Genomic DNA, 13795 nt, shown 5'->3' with positions numbered 1-13795 from the left:
CTTATACATGGATTATACGCATCGTGAGGAACTTTTGAAAATTTTTTTATTAGGTAAATTCCTGAGAGTGAGATTGATGCGTGCGTTTAAAATGTGTGCAAGGGGCGCCTGGCTAGCTCCATTGGAAGAGCCTGAGACTCTGGATCTCCAGCCCCGCATTGAGTGTAGAGATTGCATAAATAAGCAAATAAACTTAAAATAAAATGTGGATAAATGTTGTGAGATTAACAAACATTTAAAAATAAATAAATAAATGCCACCTACGTTTGTCAAGCACTTTTACGACTATCAGTTCGGAGGTCCCAGCAGAGCACGTTTTGGGGGGGGGTCATCAGCCTGCAGTGCCACAGAGGCAGTCTCCGAGGCCAGGCGCTCTCGGGTCACGTGGGCGACTTCGCCCCGCCCCGCGGAGAGGCTCCGCGCGGCGGTCAGAACCTTGGCCGGCGCAATAGCGTCACGCGGATTCCGCGGCTGGCCGGTCTTGCGGAGGCGGAGCGAGGAACTCGAGGAAGGTAAGTCCTGTTCTCGCGCGGGGTTGGGCAGGGCTCGCGAGCGCCGCTGCTTCCGGCTGGACGGCCGGCCTGAGCTCTGGCTTCCGGCGGCGGCAGCTGCGGCGGCGGCCTGGAGGGGTCGAGGGGCTGTTGTCGGTCTTTGCTCCCGTCTCTTCTCAGGAAGGGCGCGCGTTCGTTAACCGTTAACCTCCGGGCAGGCTTCCGCCCAGTCACAGCGAAGCCCGCCGAGCTTGTTCACCTTGGAGTCTGGACCCACGCGGGACCCGCCTCCTGGGTGGGGCAGGAGGGGCGTTTTTTAAAAACTAGCTTTCCCGGCATTTGTGCGCACTAAACCGGCCCCGGGGTTTCTGCAGCCCCGGCCGTCGTAGATATTCCTCTCCCGAAGTCTGCAGGTGGAGCAGTCCACCGCATCGGGACAGCGACGCGTAGACTGTGAGACTGTGCCTGTGGTTCCTGAGCGCCTCTCCGTGTAACTACTGTAGACCGTCATTACTAAAATGTTAAATACAGCTTGAAGTCATGCGTTGATAAATCGGAGCTGTAAGGACCTTAGAGATGACAGCTAACATGATTGGAGCGTTTCCCGCGGGCGGGTCCTGTTCTAAAACACTTGATTTATGGTGAAGCATTTATTCCTCACCACAGCCTCTGTGGCCGACCTTTTTTACGTGCAGACTACAGCACAGCGAAATTAAGCAACTTGCCCCAATTCGCACAGCAGGGACACAAACCCAGATGAACTCACCTGGTGATCACAGATCTCTAATAGCAGGGACGATGGTAGCGGATCCCAGAGCAGCTACGTGACTTTGTATGATTAGGGAACTGTTCCGTTTTAAACATCTGTTGACACAACTCTTGCACATTAGCATTCCTAAGTTAAAAAAAAACATTAAAAACCATGTTTGGAGATACACATATATACGGTCACAGATATCTTTATTTTGCTAAAAGGTTTTGTATCTTTAAGACAGTTTACTTGCAGGCCACATGTTTTTATAAACCTGTGGGTTGCTACTTAGATGAAATGTTAAGATTTATATACCAGTGTTCACCGAATTTAGACTCAGAAGATACAGGTATGAATCTTGACTGCTACTTTTATGGTTTTAGGAAACCTTTTGTTAAAAGAGGATCCTTTACCCTTAGTTTCCTCATCTGGAAAATAAATAAACTATTTGCCCCTTGGAGGTTTTGCGAGGATTAATGAACTCAGGTATGCAAACAGAGACAAGAGGTTGGCACTCACTGAAGGATAACTAGTTTTACCTACTATTGTTCTGCCATCCAAAGAGATATAAAACTACTATCTAAGGCATTTCTCTTCTTTGAACTAAAAGCAAGGGTGTCACCCCGGAGTTATGCATTCTGATAATGTCTAGGCGGAGGCCGCACACTTAGTAAAAGCACCTTTGTCAGAGCTCAAGAGGAGTAACAAGTTCCTTTAATTTCATGTCTCTTTTGTCTCCAATGTCTTACGGAAACATAATTTTTTTTTAATTCAACCTATGCTGGAAAGGTATTTGATAGAGACTGATGATCCATTTAGCTAATCTGTAATTTTATATGGTGCTAGCACCTTTAGAAACTTATTTGAGGCACAGGCCAAAAAACATTTAAGGGGAAAACGGAGCAAAATGCCTAAATTTTTCAGAAGTAACTTTTCTTCATTTAGCCCCCAAACTGTATAGACCAGTTAATTTTTCACTTTCTTTTCATTTAATTAAGATTCTGCTATCTTAAAGTCGATTCAAAATAGAGGAAATACGTGGGAGCATATGAATAGTGCATCAAAGTAATAGTAATTAAGGTGAACACATTGACTCTTGTTATTGTCTGAATGGACTGTGATATTCACAATACTTAATTAAGAATAATGTGGGTGTTAATTATAAATATAACCAGATATCATAAGTAAATATGACCATTATTTGAGTTACGATAATACTTTCCTAAGCAAAATGCAAGACTGTAATCATAGTTCTCTGAAACCTTTATCGTTGAGCCCAGCGTTCTCTGCTCATTTCTTATCAGCTCCTGCAAAGTTCACTGCAGTTTTCCTTGGTTGGGGTGCAAACCCTGCTAAAATTCTGTATTCGAAGAGACTGAAACTTGAAGGATTGTATTTCGTTCTCATTTATTTGGAAATGGGGGAGAACTTAATTAACTTTTGATGCTATTCCACATCTCATGTATTTTGTTACTTGCTTGATACTAGTATTTCTTTTCTAATTTTTTGCCTGGAAAAAGAAAAGTAAATATTCATTTATTTCCTTTTCTAGTGCCAAGTTTTAAATAAGCTGAACGAAATTCCTCAAATAGTCCATTCATGATCTAAGTGCACAGGCACATTTTCTGAGGATAGAAAGTGCCATTTATATCCCCTCTTTCTTGGTTTTTGGATCATTCGCTATATAAATATAAAGTAGGATACAACATTTAACTTAACTGTTAAAAGAGTAATTTTAAATATAAGACTAAATGTAATATTTTGAGACATTTAAGAAAGTTTGTATTTACTATCACCTTGCTTTTCTTTATAAATTTACTCTATCTGCATATATCCATGATATATTGTTTTGTTTTGCCTGTTTTTGCACTTGGTAAAAATAGAAGCATACTCTGAATTCTTGAAAAAAATTTTCCTTTAAAGTTACATTTTTGAAATTAATCCAACTTGAGGTACCCAGACATTTTTTACTACTACATAGCATTCCACCGAATGAACATAAAAATTCTGCATTCTACGGTTGATGCATTTTGAGTTTTTTCCTGTCTTTTGCTTGTCTTGTGCATGTCTCCTGGTGTACCTGTGCGTGTTTCTCTGGAATATACTTAAGGGGGATTAATGTATACTTTGGGTACCTGCCAATATCAAGCAAAACAAGATAACTGTTTAGAGTTGTAGTAATCCAGCCTTCTGTCAGCCATAGCTAATCCAGAAAATCATGGCATAGTCCTCACTGACTTTTTGTAAACATACTATATTTTTTTCACTGTAAAATAATTTTTAACTTTTTTGTTTGAGGATAGTTGACACATGATGTTACATTGGTTTCAGGTGTACAACATAGTGATTCAACTTCTCTATGCATTAAGTGATGCTCCCCACAAGTGTAGCTACCATCTGTCACCATACAACACTATTACAGTATTACTGACTATATTCCCTGTGCTGTGTCTTTGATTCTCTTGACTTACTCATTCCATAACTGGGAGCCTGTATCTCCCACTCCCCTTTACCGATTTGCCATTCCCCGCTACTCCCTTCCCTTTGGCAGCCATCGAGTTCTCTGTATTTATAGGTCTGATTCTGCCTTCTGTTACTTTGTTTATTCATTTGACTGAAATCACATGTCATTTGTCTTTCTCAGCTTGACTTACTTATTGTGAAATAGTTTTTTTAAAATAGCACGTTCTTTTTTCCATCATTTAAAAAGTAACTAGGTTAGAGCAAGAGTTAACAGTGCAAACTTCAGAGTACAAATTTGACATCTCTGTAATTTCCTAAGCTTGATTTGTGTAATGCTTTCCTTTATACCTTGAATTCAAAGTTCCTTCCTGCCTCTCCTCATCAACACACATGCACACACACAAACATCCCACTTCCTACACCTCAGTTTTAAAGCCCAGGCTTACGTAAGATCTAATATCTATCTTCCTTATGGCTCAGTTACCCTTCTCAAAATAGTAGCCTATAAATTCCTTCTTTCTAAAGCTCACTCCTAACACAGTCACATAGAGATTTTTACTTCTAAATAATAATTTCTGTTTTACAAACTTATTTTTTAAATGATCCATGCTCTTTTCCTCCCAACGTTTCTAGACTTCCAATCAGTTATACAAGATTAAATAAATATTTAGAGAAGCCATCAGAAGGCCTGGAGACTCTTGGTGCTGCCACATAACAATTTTCCCTCTTGTTGCGGGGTGGGGATTGGGTCTATAGTTTATAACCATTCTAACCTAGGTTCACCAAGGTCCAAGTGACCTTTTTAAAGAAGTTGCATATATGTGTTTATATGTAAAATGTTAAACTCAGACTTGAGTGAAATTAAAAAGGTAGTTTCCTGTTATCAAGGAAAGGTACATCATCATTCTGTACAACTTCCTATGAATATGACAATATTACTGTATTTGAAGCGAACATGGATTTGGAAGGATCATCTTTCAAAATCAGAATATTTGAAGTTGACATGTGATTTATCATTTTGTTAAGTATCTTAAATTATAGGCAGTTATATTTTGTTTAATATCATGAGCATCCCATGGCAACCATCCTAATGTTTAACACCATCTGGATCTCTACAACTATCATGGGCCATCACTTTGATTCATTTCCTTTTCCTTTTCTATATGTAATTCCTTATCTTGTGTAAGGCAGAGTTGGATGCCTCTCAAGTTATCTGGAACTTTCTGTAGTTTCCCAATCTGATGAAATCCATAAAATAATAAAATTGTTAAAATGGAACTGAAATTGAAAATGTTGAGTAAGACCTAGCCTTGCCACAACCTTAAGAATTGTTGTTACATTTTGTTTTGGAAAGCTTGTGTCAACATAAACATCTATTGAGATACTATGACTGGAGAGTTATTTTGGATTGAAAATGATTATATATGGGGGCATATATATGCTCGTGCTCTCTCTTTCTCTCTCTCTCTCTCTCTCAAATAAATAAAATCTTTAAAAAAAAAAAAAAGAAGGCTGGAGGCCCCAAAATATTAAAGAAAAATAAAATAAAATGAACATATATGCCATTTTTTTTTAAGATTTTATTTATTTATTTGAGAGAGAGAGAATGAGAGACAGAGAGCACGAGAGGGAAGAGGGTCAGAGGGAGAAGCAGACCCCCCGCTGAGCAGGGAGCCCGATGTGGGACTCGATCCCGGGACTCCAGGATCACGACCTGAGCCGAAGGCAGTCGCTTAACCAACTGAGCCACCCAGGCGCCCATATATGCCATTTTTAAAGCTGACTGGTGCTTAATTTTGAATGTCAAATAATGGCTCCTAAATGTTATACTGTGCTGAATACAAATCATTATTTTGATTCAAGGACTGGATCAGGGGTGCCTGGGTGGCTCAATCGGTTAAGGGTCTGACTCTTGATTTCAGCTCAGTTCATAATCTCTTGGTCCTGAGATCTAGCCCCAAGTCAGACTCTGTGCTTGGGGTTGGGGTAGGGAGTAGTCTGCTTGAGATTCTCCCTCTGCCCCTCCCCCCTCTCAAATAAATAAAATCTTTTTTAAAAAGAGGACTGGAAAAGACCTACGCAGAGTTGACCCTTGAGCCAGTGTCAATGAACAATATTGAGAGATTTCTTAGTTTTGATTTTTCTCACCTTTCAATTTCTATTTTTGGCCAAAAAAGTATTTAAGAGTCTAATAGGAGACAAACTTTAAAAATACTAGGAAAAGAGTAGTAATAATAATTCTGGATATAAACCATTGCTTGGATATTAACCAGTATTTGATTTCTAAGAGAGTGGAGGTTAAGGGAATAAGTGAAATTACAAGGAGAAAGGGGTATAGTGTAGGTCCAGCTCTTCATGAAAGAACCAGTCTTTTGGGACAGTTTCTTAGGAAGCCCACATTTTGTTCATGGATCATTCATTGTGTGACTAGGTGGCCAGTATTAGAATGGATTTTACCTCACTGCCTGCCTTTTTTGCTGGGTTACCACTTACTTGCCATTTGAGGAGAATGTAGGATAGACTAGTGAGCAGTGAGTGAATTTCATTTGATTAGCAATCGATTGGACACTACTGGTCTTGGCTCTCTTAGACTTCTCTTCATCTGACTTCTAAATGTTGATGTGCCTTGGGAATTGTATTAGACCTGTCTACACTCCCTCTCCAAGTGATTCCATTGAATTCGGTAACTTGACAACTCCCAAATTTATCTCTCCAATGATTCTCAACTCTAGTTTCATATATCCAAGTGTAGACTTGATAGCGCTATCTGAATGTCTCTTAGGTGCCCCAAACTATGTGCAAAATATAGCTAATTCTTGATTTTCCATTTCTGAAAATACCATTCCTTTTTCAGTCTTTCCTGTCACAGTCACAATCTACCTGATTGCACAAAACTAAAACCTGGGAGGCACCCTTATTTATTTTTCTGTATTCCTTTATTCCAGTTCATGAGCCCAACCTCTCTGGACCTCACTCAGTTTACTCACTGTACAATTAAAGTAATACCTTTTTGTAATAATATGTTGGGAGATTGAATGAGTTAAATAAATGTGAAGTCTTTAAACAGTGCTTGACATGTAGTTAGCACAGTGTGATTGTAGCTACTGCTGCTGCTATTGTTGTTATTACTTTTTACTGTTTTACTATTACTCCCCCAACAGAGTCAACACCTTGATCCAAACCACCATATTCTCTCCCATGGACCACTGCAATGGCTTTCTGATTTCTGTGCTTCCTTCTTATTTTGCTACAATCTATTCTCCACACAGCGAGGGCATTCTTTTAAAAATAGATCATGTCACCCTTCCCTGCTTTACACCCTTCAGTGCCTTCCTATTGCTCTTAGAATAAAATCCATACACAGCGCTGCATGACCTGGCTCCTGTCTGTCTCACCAAGCTCACTCATTATGCTCCAGTCTCCTATCTGTTCCTCAAATTAACCAAGCCTCCTCCCCCCTATCTCCCCCTTTCCTCAGGCTTTCATGTTCCTTCAGCCTGGAATGCTCTTCCTTCAGCTCTTAAAATGTCTAGTTCATTTGCATTTTGGGGGGGTTCCAGCTCAACTGTCATTTCAGAGTCACCTCCCCGGTCTTTTCTTTGCAAAATGGCCTCCGCTTTTCTCTCTCATATTGCCTAGTCCATTTTCTTTATGGCTATTATAGTAGTGTCTAATTATCTCATTTGTGTATTTGTTTACTGGTGTTTGTGGTTGATCTCGCCAACTAGAATATAATATCCAGAGGACAGAGACCTGATCTGATTTACTTCCTTGAAGTGCCAGTCACATAGTACATGTTCAGAAAATATTTATCAAATGAATGATAATCTCTGACAAGGAAAGAGAACTTTGCAAAAGGAGAATCTGAAGATCCACTGTTGAAATTTTTCTTTTGAAATTTTGTAATTCGGTGCTAAAGATTATTTTCAGTAGTCACGTCTTGAGAATTTTGCTTGCTTGCTTTTTACACATTTATTCCTCTCTAAATAGATTACAGAGAAACTTGTCCATCAGTGACCCAAAGAAAAAAGTAGGTTGTGATTAGATGTTACCATAAACTTTTAATTTCTTTCATATAATAAAGGGTTGAAGTAGTGCTGGTCCAAGATAATGGTCGAGGTACATATAAGATCTCATGCCCAAATGCTGTAGGCAGCCTCTTTCCTGTCCACCATATTGGGGAGTGAGTTTGCCTTATGCCAGTTGTGAAACTGGATATTGTCCAGATGGTTGAAGATTCCCATTCTCCAGCAGAGGGCAGAAACCATGCAGGGATATCCGAAAATGTAATTATTTAAGAAATAAAAAGTAAAGTCATCTGAGTGATCTCAGTTTGTGTCTTGTGATTTTTATTTCACTATGTACAAAGATTCAAAATGTGCTCTTGCCTAGGGAAGAAAGTTCTTTGTCAACTCTAAGATAATATACATCATTCTTTACACTTTTTGAAAGTTATAGACCACCACAGTCTCTATCCTGAGACAGGGAAGAAAAGCAGGAATGTTTCCAGAAAATTTGGGATAACAACTCTAATGGAAAGAGGGTGGGGATAAGAAGAAAGATTTGGGGTTAGGAGTGGAGAAAAAAAATATAGCAGGTCTTGGCAAAACAGGATATATAGTTTTATTCAGAAACTGTCATAGCATAAAATAAAAACCCCCAAATGGGAGGCCCTCAGGAAAATCCTCTACAAGGCCTGACAGTCCTGACACTGATGTATCTTGATGTTTCCTTCTCACATGGAATTAACAGACTATGACTATGTTCTTAAAGTATATATAAGGTCTCTTTGAAAGGGTTCCTTTCAAAAAAGTAGCCTGAATATCTGCGCTGAGAAAAAATATATTTAGAGTACCTGAAAATTCTCTACTAAAACTTCTTTGTTTAGAAATATGGGTTTATATACTTATATAAATTAATTGAAGAGAAAGCCATCTCTTTGAATTCCCAAATAAGGCAGAAGAAACTAATGTTAATTTCTGTCTGAGTTAAGAAAATGAAATGTGCCCATTCATACCTATCTCCTTGTACTAGAATAGTTACCTGATTGATTTCTAAGACTGGCTGTCCACTCCAGGCAAAATCAAATGAGTCATCTCAACCAAGAGATCCAAGACTATTCAGACTATCAAAGATTCCTACCTTTAGGAGAAGGCTGAAAACAACACTGATAACTGGGTGTTGTTTAGCATTGAAATGATAGGGAATAAAAGAACAGTGAAACTTCAGTCTCTGGGTCTTGGGACTTCTGAAATATCCATCTTACACATTGAAATGAATCTAAGTCCAGCCTCAAAGTGGGGAGTCTTCCCTAATTTGGGCAAGCTTTAAGAGTCTCTAACTCAAAATCATGACTAACTATAATTCAGTATTTATGAGTGTTTTATTTTTATATAGCTATAAAAAAGCCTCCATCAATCTTAAAGAATTTAAATACATATATATATATATATATATAATGATCTCTGTGAGTTAAGTTGTAGCCAAACTTGTTGAAGACTACTTGCTTTTTTTTTTCTTTTGTTCAACTAGCATGGATCTTGATGGCTCTGAACAAGATCCTGAAATGAAGGAATATTCTTCTGTCTATGTTGGCAGAGAAGAGGACATTAAAAAATCTGAAAGAATGACAGCTGTTGTCCATGATAGAGAAGTGGTCATTTTCTACCACAAAGGAGAATATCATGCTATGGATATTCGCTGTTACCGTAAGAGTTTATTTTTCATTTCTAAACCTTGTATATTTGTTTACTAACCACAAAACTATCAAAATTTCAGGCTTTTTTTTTTTTTCTTAGTGACTAGATGTAATATTCAATTTCTTTTCAGACTCAGGAGGACCTTTACATTTGGGAGATATAGAGGTATGTAAAATTAAATCTATCCTCTACAAATTCACATATTTCTTATTTATATTCTTTATTTCATTCTGTATGCAAAAATAATTTATATTTGGGTTTGAACTGTATTTTAATGCTTTGAGTATAATTGCTAATATTCCAGGAATTCACAGTCCTACAATGTAAAGAAAACTATTTCACAGATAAATAGGGGAAGTACGCATGGCTTCTGACCTTGCAATTATACTCTGAGATATCTACCCTACAGATATCATTGCACAAATGTTCAAGTATATATATGGGAGAGGTTTACTGTGGCATTATTTGTTGCAATGAAAAATTGAAGGCAACCTAAATGTTTAACAATAGGAAACAGTTTAAATAAACTGAATAGCCATGCTATGGAAAACTATGTAACAACTGCCTCATTAATTTATGAGGCAGATCTGTATGTGTTGGTATGGAGGAATGTCAGCAATATATTTTTGAGTGAAAAAAGCAAGTCATAGAATGGTAGGTCTAATGAGATCCCACTTTTTAAATAAAAAATAATATTCACTTTGTACTTTATACACTTCTACACAGTTTGAGTTTTTTCAGTGAGTATATATTACATGAATAATGTAGTAAAAATATAAATATGTATATTTTAAAAAGGAAACCACACACTGAAGGCTTATTTGAGGAAGGAATGCGGGAACTTACTTCCTTGCATTCCCAAACTGGCTAGCTGCCTAATTTCTTGTTTTCTACTTCATAAAACTGATCTTTCTCTATCCCTCCCCTTCCCCCCCCCCCTCCGCCCCCCACTGGTACAAAATACAAGGTGAAACTTAGCATTCCACTCTCTATATACTTCATATCTACCTACTTCCACACCTGTCCTCATGTTAAAGGACATATGTGTGCTTAAATAATGAACATGAATTTATGAATTAAGAAAATGTGATGTTTGTTGACTGGTCTGTGGGGGTACAATATCAGTATTACTGCACTTCTGGGGTAGAGAAACAAATGTAAGCACCTGGTGATGATAGTGTGAAAGAATTTCCTTCCATTTTGGACCATAATGAGACCTGTAAGACTTTGCTACTTAAAGTGTGGTCCATAGATCAGCAACATTGGTGTCATCTGGGAGCTTCTTGAAAATACAGAATCTTGTGCCCTACCATCGGACTACTGAATTTAAACAAGATCTGCATTTAAACAAGATCCAGGTGATTCCCATGCTCTTTAAAATTTGAGAAGCACTGACTTAAGACAGTTAAAAAGTTGGGAATTGACTACTTTGGATCACAAATTGCTCTTCAGTTAACGTATACACTTATGCCTTTAGCAGCTAGTGAAAACTCCTTTAGAAGCACTTGATGCCCTTGCCCCATTTCTGTCAAGGAAGTGACATTAACATCTAATAGATAACATCATAGCTTCAGTCACATGGTATAGTTGCCGAGCTCATTTTCTGATAGAGTTCTAACACACTGGGTTTATAATCAAATGCAGTAGGGACTTGATGACTGCTAAGATTAGGTTCTGCCTTATGCTGAATAATTTGTAAATGGAAGGAAAAAAGAGAAGCTGGCCTGTTCTTTAACCTGGTTTTTCTGCAATAGAATCTGTTCTGAGTCTGAGATTTATCGTGAATGTTGGAAATATCAGACTATTAAATCATTTATTTCCTTTCCCAGGATTTTGATGGACGACCATGTATAGTTTGCCCCTGGCATAAATATAAAATTACTTTGGCAACAGGAGAAGGACTGTATCAGTCTATAAACCCTAGAGATCCATCAGCAAAACCCAAGTGGTGCTCCAAAGGAGTAAAGCAGAGGATTCATACAGTGACGGTGGACAATGGGAATATTTATGTGACTCTTTCTAATGAATCTTTTAAGTGTGACTCTGATTTTTATGCCACTGGAGACTTCAAAGTAATTCGGAGTTCTTTCTGATAAAACGATATGGCAATGAAAAATGTTGTGTATGTTTTGAATATATTAGAATAATTGTGCTTCAATACCAAAGAGTATTAATTTTTCCAACATAGGCACATTTATTGCTTATCTTTAAAAATCACATAAAGCTGAGCAGTTCAAAAGTACATACGTTTAGTGTGATGGAAGGATTATTATCAGGATCTATAGACTACATTTCATCTAGTCCTCTGGACTGACTGGAACCTGAAGGTTATAGGTTTGGAATATGCATTTTAAGAAGGGTGAAATATTTGCAGTAACCACAATGAAGGAAAGGTAAAAAATTAGATCTAATAAAAAATATGGGGGAGGTAATCCCTATTTTGATTAGCAGACTTTATCATGCAAAAGTTTTAATATATACAAACTAAACAGAGTAGCATAGTAAACTCTCATCACCCAACTTCAACAATTATCAGCATTCTTCCCTTCTTCTATTCTTGCATTCTTGTTTCACTGATACCTCGACACATTCTCCACCTCCCCCCCCAATTTGGTTGTTATTCTTCCTTTTTATAGGTAAAATTTAAATACACTGAAATGCTTAAATCTCTATTCAGTTTTTCCAAATATAGAGTAGACTTTTTACACTTAAAACAATGCCTCCAAAATGGGATCAATTTACAATGCTTCGTTTAAAAATAAGAAACTTACTCAAGATTTCCATACAACACCCAGTGCTCACCACAAGTGCACTCCTTAATCCTCCTGTACTGCGCATTGAAACCAAATAAATCTTGGCTCAGTTTCTCTCTGGTCAAAGCAAATACTCTCAAAGTAAGGAAGACACACACAGCTGCTGCCCAGCCATGAGAGATGTGAAGTTTCTTATTCAGTGAGCCAAAGTACTTTGAATGTCCTATGTGAAATTTTCAAACAAAGGTTTGTTTTTGATTTTGAGAATGTTGTGATGTAGTAGAACTAAGTGTTTCGCGTAACTTGTTACAGAGAAGAGATAGAGGGTGTTGTTCCTCAGTCCTTCCTGCTGAATTCACAGGCAGGGTCGATGTTCAATTGGCCCACCCTGCTTTCATAGGCCCGTTATTTATGGCCAGCACTATTCTGGTTGCCTGGTGCCCACACCATACTGTAACACTCTGGGTGCTTATCATCTAAAACTCAGCAGCATATAATAGAATATAACCATAAGTAGAATAAGAACCAGGATGATCACATTATGAATTCAGAGTGCAAAAAACTGTTTGTCAAAATTGGAATTTTGTCTCTAAGCACAGTAATCTTCTTAGTGGCCTAGGATTGAATTAAAGCCCCAGACCTAATACTGAATGTTCTAGGGGGGCCACCTGGACTCTTTCCCTTGGTTATCGTAAAAATAATAAGTGAATTAAGTACCTATAATTAAGGGTCTGCTTACAGAGGATCCCTTTGCTACATATTATTAAATTCCTTTTCTGATGGAATATGGGTAACATGAGGTGATAGAACACTTGTTACTCATTTCTCAGACTACTAAAAAGCCAAGGTTTGGCTTTTTATAAATACTTTTATGGCAGTAGCTATTTACCAGGTACAGGAAATGTACTATCACTCGATGGGTAAATCCTAGCCTATTATATCAGGTGCTAATCCTCCAATGACCACTCAGGTCATAACACGTGTCCAGAATTTAAGACGTGAGAAGAAACCAAAGTACCCCCTGCAGGCAAAACAGTAGCCCTCATATGCAGGGCCAGTTACAGAAGAATTTTCTCTCAGGACCCAGTGGCAATAATGAGTAATAAGGACTTGGTTTCTGGTTCTAAATGTGTTCCAACAAATCTGGAAATAAAAAATGTCATGTCATATCCTACCCTCACATATAGAAGTTTTCTATAAGATTTGTAAATAATATTTTGTTTTATAAATTTATTACATCTGAGAATTATAAGTCCATAACTTTACAGATGAGTTTAAAAAAGGATCGATAATAGGCAGATTCAAACTATGCAGCCTATAGATAGAAAATAAATATCCTTTTATTATCTCTGAAAAAGATATATAGCATTTTGATATGGAGGGTATTTTCCCTCCAGATGAATACAGTTGACCCTTGAACATTGCAGGGGGGGCGGTACCAACCCCACACACAGCTGAAAATCCACATACAACTTTAGACTCCCCAAAAACTTTACTAATAGTCTACTGTTGACTGGAAGCCTGACTGATTACATACACAGTTGATTAACACATATTTTGAATGTTCTATATATTATATAATGTATTCTTAAGGTAAGCTAGAGAAAATGTTAAGAAAATCATAAGGAAGAGAATATA

General features: G+C 37.8%; 1 protein-coding gene across 1 annotated transcript; it reads left to right on the top strand.

The window, feature by feature from the left end:
- Positions 1-283: 283 nt before the first annotated feature.
- On the top strand, positions 284-13682 carry RFESD (Rieske Fe-S domain containing). The gene is made up of 4 exons (XM_032403978.1): positions 284-512; positions 9238-9413; positions 9535-9569; positions 11234-13682. The coding sequence occupies exons 2-4, from the start codon at positions 9239-9241 to the stop codon at positions 11495-11497; spliced, it is 474 nt and encodes a 157-aa protein (XP_032259869.1). The 5' UTR covers positions 284-512; position 9238; the 3' UTR covers positions 11498-13682.
- The last annotated feature ends 113 nt before the right edge of the window (positions 13683-13795 follow it).

Source organism: Phoca vitulina, unplaced genomic scaffold, assembly GCF_004348235.1.
Source record: "Phoca vitulina isolate PV1807 unplaced genomic scaffold, GSC_HSeal_1.0 scaffold6, whole genome shotgun sequence".
Lineage (NCBI taxonomy): Eukaryota > Metazoa > Chordata > Mammalia > Carnivora > Phocidae > Phoca > Phoca vitulina.
Note: the sequence above shows the minus strand (reverse complement) of the source record. Positions and strands in the feature narration are given on the sequence as shown.